Raw genomic sequence first — 7,157 nt, forward strand, 5'->3', positions numbered from 1 at the left:
AAAAATGCAGTTAAGGGTCATGACCAAGATCGCAAAGAAAACCCATGTTCTTTCACGACACGGCCAGCCAAAGAGGGAAAAAGCCCAGTTCCAGGTCATCTCCCCCAAAAGAATATCAACAGAATTCACACATCACAGGTATTAACTTATTTCCTGTGCCTGAAAGTGTGATCTCATGAATTACTCAAAAGCAGCTTTCCCTTTGGTCTAATTCAGTAGGCTTTACCTTTGGTCTAATTCAGTAGGCTTTTTAAAAGAAGTTATCAAGTTGGGAAGTCAGCTGTGCACACGCACCTTCCACAGCTCTTGAGCACGGGCATAAAATTAAATACAGAACGCCAGGCAGGGGCAGTTTTGTGCATATCAGTCACTGGACTATTCGAAGTAACAGCCTGAAAAAGCACTCGATGTCCTCTGGTGGTGAAATTGAAAATGTGTTTCCAAATGAACTATTTTTTTCAGTTCCTTCTTACCTTTGGCTTTTGAAAAATACATCGAAAGAATAGAAATAAAAAATTTCACCACAAGTAGTGTGATTTGACTACCTTCAAGCAGAAGATAAATATGTGCTGACAGAAACATGGTTTTTAAGTGTCAGACTTATACAGTACCTTTCAATAGTCTTAACAAACATTTTATAGGTAACAGGTTTTAAATATATGGAAAACTTCTTAAGTTGTTAAAATTCAATCAATCCTCAGTTGTCCACTCAAAATATTGCTACCTAGACTTAAAAAAATATATTTTCACCTTTCTTCTGTCTTTGGCACCTGCTCACACAGGTGCTTCTGAACACCAAAGAGCTAGAAAAAGAGGAAAAAGATGTGGGCCAAAAATAAGGTGGTTAAATTACAAAGTACAATAATTGAAAAGACTATATATAAAATTCGTCTCTTAGAAACTGTAGTTCCTAGGCAAAAGTATGGAAGAATTGTTTAGTATAATGGAGACAGCAGCCAATTAAATTCCCGTCTTCATAAAAGAAAATATGTCACTGACAGCCACATGGGTGATTTGCATACCAAAGGTCAGAAGCAGGACCAGTTCATTAGTTAACGCTCTCAGGTACTGACTATGCTAGTCTGTAGTTCACTTACATCTGAACGAGTTCATGTGTAGATTCTAGGAAGCGTTTATTTTTCTGAGCATAAATTGGTGCGTGTTAACTCACTGAAACAATTTTGTTTCAGAAGCAGTTACTTCGTGCGGATTAGACGACAAACCATTTGTACTCACTATGAGGATGCAGCCATTGCTCGGGGGATCCGGATCCCCAGCCACCAGGTTCCCCAAAGCAATTATGAAGGCATCTCCTCTCCCCACCCCAAACCAAAACAATGATCCACCAACCTTTCAAACACATTATTAAGTCAAAATAAACCACGTACAGGAAGCGTCATGACTTCAAAGTAAACAAGTTCAAGACACCTTGTCAGAACCAACCTCAGGTGTTTTGGCTGGAGAGATTAAGTCATTAGACTTTAGGTCCCAAACTCTTCGTGGCAGAGCAGACACGTAACTTGCAAAGACTGTTACAGCTTTTCCGGACGTTTCACACTAAAATAAGTATACCATCTAAGTCGATAGTTCTTTTTTGGCGGAGGTGATCCACACATTCAGGAAACAATTGCTCCCGATTATGCGTGTATAGGAGCAGAAAACATACTGCCTTGAGGAGCCTGCGATTTAAACTCTTTTTAAAATCACCGCCTCACCGCCCCATCCCAAGTGCAGAAAGGTACCAGAAAGTTTACCGGCCAAGAACAAAAGAAGGGGACTAGGGAGAGGGGCGGATCGGCAAGACAGCCTCCCAAGTCTGGGAGACGCGCGCCCTGTCCCCAGTGCAGACGGGGTGGGGGTGACCACCCGAGGCGACGTGCCCCCGTGGGCAGGCGACCGACTGAAAACACGGACTCCGAGGGCCTCAGCCGACGGCGCGCCCGCGCCCCCCGCCCCGCGTCACTGCGGGCTCCCCGCGCCCCCCGGCCCCCGCCCCGCGTCACTGCGGGCTCCCCGCGCCCAGCGCCCCCCGCCCCGGGCGCCCGGCCGGCGTCACTGCAGGCTCCCCGCGCCCCCCGCCCCGCGTCACTGCGGGCTCCCCGCGCCCCGCGCCCCCCGCCCCGCGTCACTGAGGGCTCCCTGCGCCCCGCGCCCCCCGCCCCGCGTCACTGCGGGCTCCCCGCGCCCCCCGCCCCGGGCGCCCGGCCGGCGTCACTGCGCGCTCCCCGCGCCCCCCGCCCCGGGCGCCCGGCAGGCGCGGGCCCGGACGATGGCCCTGCGTCGCCCTGGCCGCGGACTCCCCGGCCGGGACAGGGTCCCCGCACAGGCGACCCGGCCGCAACAGCCGGCAGGTGGAGGGAGCGGCCGGCGCGGCTCCATTTCCTCCTCCCGCCCGCGCCCGGCGGGCCTCCACCTGTTGGGGAGGGTCCAGGTGGAGCGGCCGGGCGGCCCTGGACCGGGGCCGAGGTCACGGGGGGCCGGGACCGGGCGGAGGGAGGGAGGACGCAGGGAGGAGGAGGGCGCTCCGGGCCAGCCGGCCGGGTCCGCGGCCAGGCGGGGGCGGCGGTGGGCAGGGGGCCGCGGGCGCCGGCAGACCACCCGCCGCGCTCGCCGCCGCCGCCCCCCTCTCGCCCACGGGACCGCGGCGACCCCTCCGCACGGTCACCTGTTTCGCTGTGCACCGCGCCGTCGCCGCCAGCTCCCAGCTCCGCCATGGTGCTCGGTGACGCGGCCGCTCCGCCCTCGCGCTCCGCTCGGCTCCCGCCGGCCCCCGCCCGGCCCGCGGGCGGACAGGTGAGCGCGGGGGAGGGGCGAGGGGGAGGGCGGGGCGAGTGGGAAGGGGCGGGAGGAGCCTGGGGGCGGGGAAAGTGAGGAGGCGGGGCGAGCGCGATGGAGGGGGCGGGGCGAGCGCGGGAGGGCTTGGCGAGCGCGGAGGGGCGGGGCGAGCGCGGGGAGGGGGCGGGGAGAGCCTGGGGGCGGGGCAAGTGAGGAGGCGGGGCGCGCGGTGCGCTGGAGGGGCGGGGTGAGCGCGGGTGGGCTTGGCAAGCGCGGAGGGGGCGGGGCGAGCGCGGGGGGGGGGGGGGGCGGGACGAGCCTGGGGGCGGGGAAGTGAGGAGGCGGGGCGCGAGTGCGCTGGAGGGGGCGGGGAGAGCCTGGGGGCGGGGCAAGTGAGGAGGCGGGGCGCGAGCGCGCTGGAGGGGGCGGGGCGAGCGCGCTGGAGGGGGCGGGGCGAGCGCGGGATTGGGGGGGTGGGAGGGGCGTTGCGAGTTGGGATGGGGGCGGAGCGAGCGGAGAGGGCGAGGCGAGCGCAGGGGGGCGGGTCGAGCGCGGGGAGGGGGCGTGGCGATCTTGGTGGGCGTGGCGAGCGCCTTGAGCGCGGGCCCAGCGCGCCCCCGCGCGGGCAGGTGCGGCGTGGCGGGCGGCCTGGCCCCGGGTGCAGGCGCAGCGGGCCGGGCCTGCACGTGGGCTCCGAGCTCCGGCACCGCCGCCTGCTCCCCTAGGGCTTGGGGGTGGCCACGCCTGCGGCTGGGGACCCGGACGGCCCGAGGACCGGCCCGGGGGAGGCGAGGGCCTCGGGAGACGCCGTCTCGGCCTCGCCGGGCTGGAGCTCGCGGCGGCCGGCGAGCAGGGGAGCCCGGCGGAGGCCCACCGCGGGCCAAGTCCACGCCGCGTCGTCCCTTCTGCGCTCCGGGGCGCCGTGGCCGGGCACCTGTCTCGTCGCCAGGCCTCTGTCGCTGGTGCGCCCGGCACACGGGCGGCGACACCGGTGCCCAGCGACGGGGCCCCTCTTATCCCCGGTCCCCGTTGGTGCCCGCGCTGCGACTTCGGGCTCGCTGCGCGTAGCACGCGCCCAGCAGCGGGCAGCGATTTCTTTAGAGACACCGGTGATAGCTAGGGAGCGACCAGTTTCTGCGCCAGCGGGCGATAAGCACAGAACGCCGAGCGGAACGAGCCCGTGACCCGGAGGCCCCGACGGAGCGCAGCCCCGGACGCGAGCGGACCCGCAGTACCGGGTCCTGCTGGGGTGGTCGTTCTCCCCCCGCGAGTGAAAATGCCGGCCCCGAGCCCAGGAGGGCCCGTCCGGGTCTGTTTTCTGGGTCACCGGTGCCTGCGCAGAGGCTTTGACCAAGGGCCTGGCGCTGCGGTTGGGAGTTAGGGGTTTCCTGGAGCATCTCTACTGGATTAGGCAAACTGATCATTTAGCTACTGATCCCCCTGAATCACATTCCAGTCACTCCCGTCAGAGTGCTCGTCAGTGAAAGTAAAGCACACGTGGGTGGAGGTGGTTTTAGACCCCAGCTTGGGCCTCAGCAAAGATATTTTTTACTATATTAAGGCACCGGAGTTCAAGATACTTTCCTGTGACACCGGGAAGACCCCCAGCTGAATTTGGAGAGGTGAACTCCCTGGGAGAACCTTGGCGAAGAGAGGGGGTTTGTTTTCAAACCTCTGATTTACTGCCTACTCAAGAACAGCACTGGGTTCTTGCTTTGACCGCGGTTTCCCCCTAAAAAGAAGTCAAGCCTTATTGGTGTTTATGTTTGTGTGTGTCTGCTTATTTTGGGGGTTTTTTGTGTGTGTATGTGCTTAGCCCTCCTCCCATTCCTTTGCTGACTTATGTTTCAGACTGTCATGAATTACACAAAAATAAGTGCAATAAGAAACACGGAAGGGGGCCGGCCCTGTAGCGCAGCGGTTAAGTTCGCACTTCTGTTTCTCGGTGGCCCCAAGTTCCCTGGTTCGGATCCTAGGTGCAGACGTGGCACCGCTTGGCAAAAGCCATGTTGTGGTAGGCGTCCCATGTATAAAGTAGAGGAAGATGGGCATGGATGTTAGCTCAGGGCCAATCTTCCTCAGCAAAAGGAGGAAGATTGGCAGTAGTTAGCTCAGGGCTAATCTTCCTGAAAAAAAAAAAAAAAAACCATGGAAATCCTGCACTGACTATGTACAGACTATGCTTTCCATCCTGAACTGGGTGTCTGTAACAGGGTGGGCCTGAGTATGCGGGTGTGGATGACATCTGTTGAATGTCGCACACCATCACATTGTACTTAGAACACAGGAGCCATCTCTCTTGAGCTCTCACATCCACCTCAAAGTCTCTCTGAATGGCCATGGTTCCCCTTTCCAGGGGAGAAGCTGGACCTCCTGACACCATCTGCCCCCTCTTCCTCCTAGTCCCCAAATGCTGCTCCATTCAGGGGCTCTACCCCAACAACTACAGGCAGGACTCTGAAATTTATCCCCTTGACTTCTCACACTCCCAAATCTATTGTCATACGTTTTGTTCACCAAAGGTAATAGACCGAAGGACTCTGGTGCCGTTATTGCCTTATTTTCTTTGACCAGCTATGGTCTTTCTTGCCTGTCTATAAACACTTCGCAGGGTATGAAATCAAATTCCCTGTGACTATTTTTCCATCTGTCGTTCCCCTGGACTTTTCTGCAGCTCTCGATCCTCTGCTGGTCTTCCTCCTGACCTGCACCACTGGCTTAGTGTTTCTCACTCCTCTGTGGCTAGTCGTTTTGTCTCCTTTGACGACTTAAATTTCTCCTCCCTCCTAAACCCTCCTAAACCCTTCCTCCTAAAATTTTAGGCCCAAACCTTTCTGTCTCCAGCCTGTCTCTCACAGCCCTCATTGACCATTATCTCCATCCAGGTGACCCCCCAGGTCCAGAATATACACCCTCGGCCTCAGTGCTGACATCCCCCCACACATCCTCATGGTCTCTGCACATTTCTACCACGATGCCCTGCCGTTAACTCAACACGTCCCACACCAGCTCCCCCTCCAAACTTGCCTAGTTTTGAATTCTCCGCTTACTCACTTCGGCTCAGCATCCATCCTTCCCTCTCCGTGTCCTCACCGCCCGAAGCATAGTTCCCAAATCTTGTCGACTCATTGTTTTTGTTCCACCTGCTCTATTCCAACTGCTCTATCCGATTGCTGTTCCCTCTGATTTACCCAACACAACTTCGCCAGATTAACCTCATACACCCTTCCCTTGCTTAGAAACCTTTAATAGAGCCCCCATTTCCTCACAGCTTAATGCCCACTTCACCTCCCTCCCGGGCCTCTCTCCTACCCCATTCTCTTCCCACTTCCCAGCCAAATATGAGTTAAAACTTTGTCTGCGCTAAGGCACTGTAAAACTTGTTCACTTTCTCCTGAACACCGTGCAAATCCCTGCTTTCTGGCCTTTGTCCTTGGCTCCCAGCCCTCTGTCCAGAGAGGCTTTCCGGTCCTGACTTCTTTAACCAAACTTCCCTCCAAGGCCCAGGCTGAGGTCCCCCTCCTCAGTGACGCCCGTCGCCCCTCAACCTGCGCCGGGTTTCTGGGCTTGCCACTCGTCCAGCCTTTACCACAGACGAGGTGCGATTTGTCACGGCACATTTGTGTCTTCAATCTGATATGAATTACTTGGTGGCAGGGACTTTGTCTTCTGTTTCCCTGTCGGATGTCCTTAAAGCCTGGAGCCATCACTTATTTGTTTAGAGAACGAGGAGTCGGTGATGACTCGACCTGCACCGTCTGCATTCTGGACCTGACGGGCACCATCTCTCTCTCCTGCTGCCACAGTGCCTCACGCACAGTAGGCCCCCCAGCGGGTTAACAATAGCTCACTGCCAAACCATCTCCTGTGCCGGGTTAGGAACGAATGAAACAAAACATGCAATGGCAGAATTCAGAGAAAGAGATCAAAATGTGGTTAAAAAGAAACATTGGATCTACTTTCCAGAGCAGATTCCGGTCTTGTTTCTCTTACAAGACGGCCAACACCACCCACGTGTGACTGTTCTGTTACAAGCCGTCTTCCAGGCTCAGCTCCGCCCTGCACTTCTCTGGAGAGCCTGCCTTGAGCCCCTCTGGCAGGCAGATGTAACCGTACGTATAGGTGTGGGAACTATTCCTCCACCTCGTTTCTACTTCACCTTGATTCCACCTGACGGTGAACCTCAGAGGCAAGAGCTGTGCCTTGTGCATGCAGCACCCAGTAAGATTTAATAAGTACTTGTGAGTGATGAGATGTTCCAGGAGGAGCAGCTTCTCAGTGCTCACCACCTGCTCAGCATTGCACTGAGCGCCTCGCCTGCATTATTGTTTAAATCTTACAACCACCCTATGTTATTTCCCCATTTCACATGAGGAGACCGA

General features: G+C 57.4%; 1 protein-coding gene across 12 annotated transcripts in view; it reads right to left on the minus strand.

Annotated features, from left to right (window-relative positions):
* Positions 1-2,798, minus strand: part of MAP7 (microtubule associated protein 7) — a 149,222-nt gene extending 146,424 nt beyond the window's left edge. For 7 of the 12 annotated variants that reach the window (XM_070496552.1, XM_070496550.1, XM_070496546.1 and 4 more), the window contains exon 1: positions 2,666-2,798. In XM_070496552.1, coding sequence (XP_070352653.1) covers positions 2,666-2,714 — 49 coding nt within the window. In that variant the 5' untranslated portion in view covers positions 2,715-2,798. Of the gene's footprint in view, positions 1-1,443; positions 1,469-2,665 lie in introns of those variants that run through there. The other 5 variants (XM_070496543.1, XM_070496549.1, XM_070496553.1 and 2 more) reach the window with 5 other exon arrangements.
* Between the last annotated feature and the right edge of the window lie 4,359 nt (positions 2,799-7,157).

Source organism: Equus asinus, chromosome 24 (genome assembly GCF_041296235.1).
Source record: "Equus asinus isolate D_3611 breed Donkey chromosome 24, EquAss-T2T_v2, whole genome shotgun sequence".
NCBI lineage: Eukaryota > Metazoa > Chordata > Mammalia > Perissodactyla > Equidae > Equus > Equus asinus.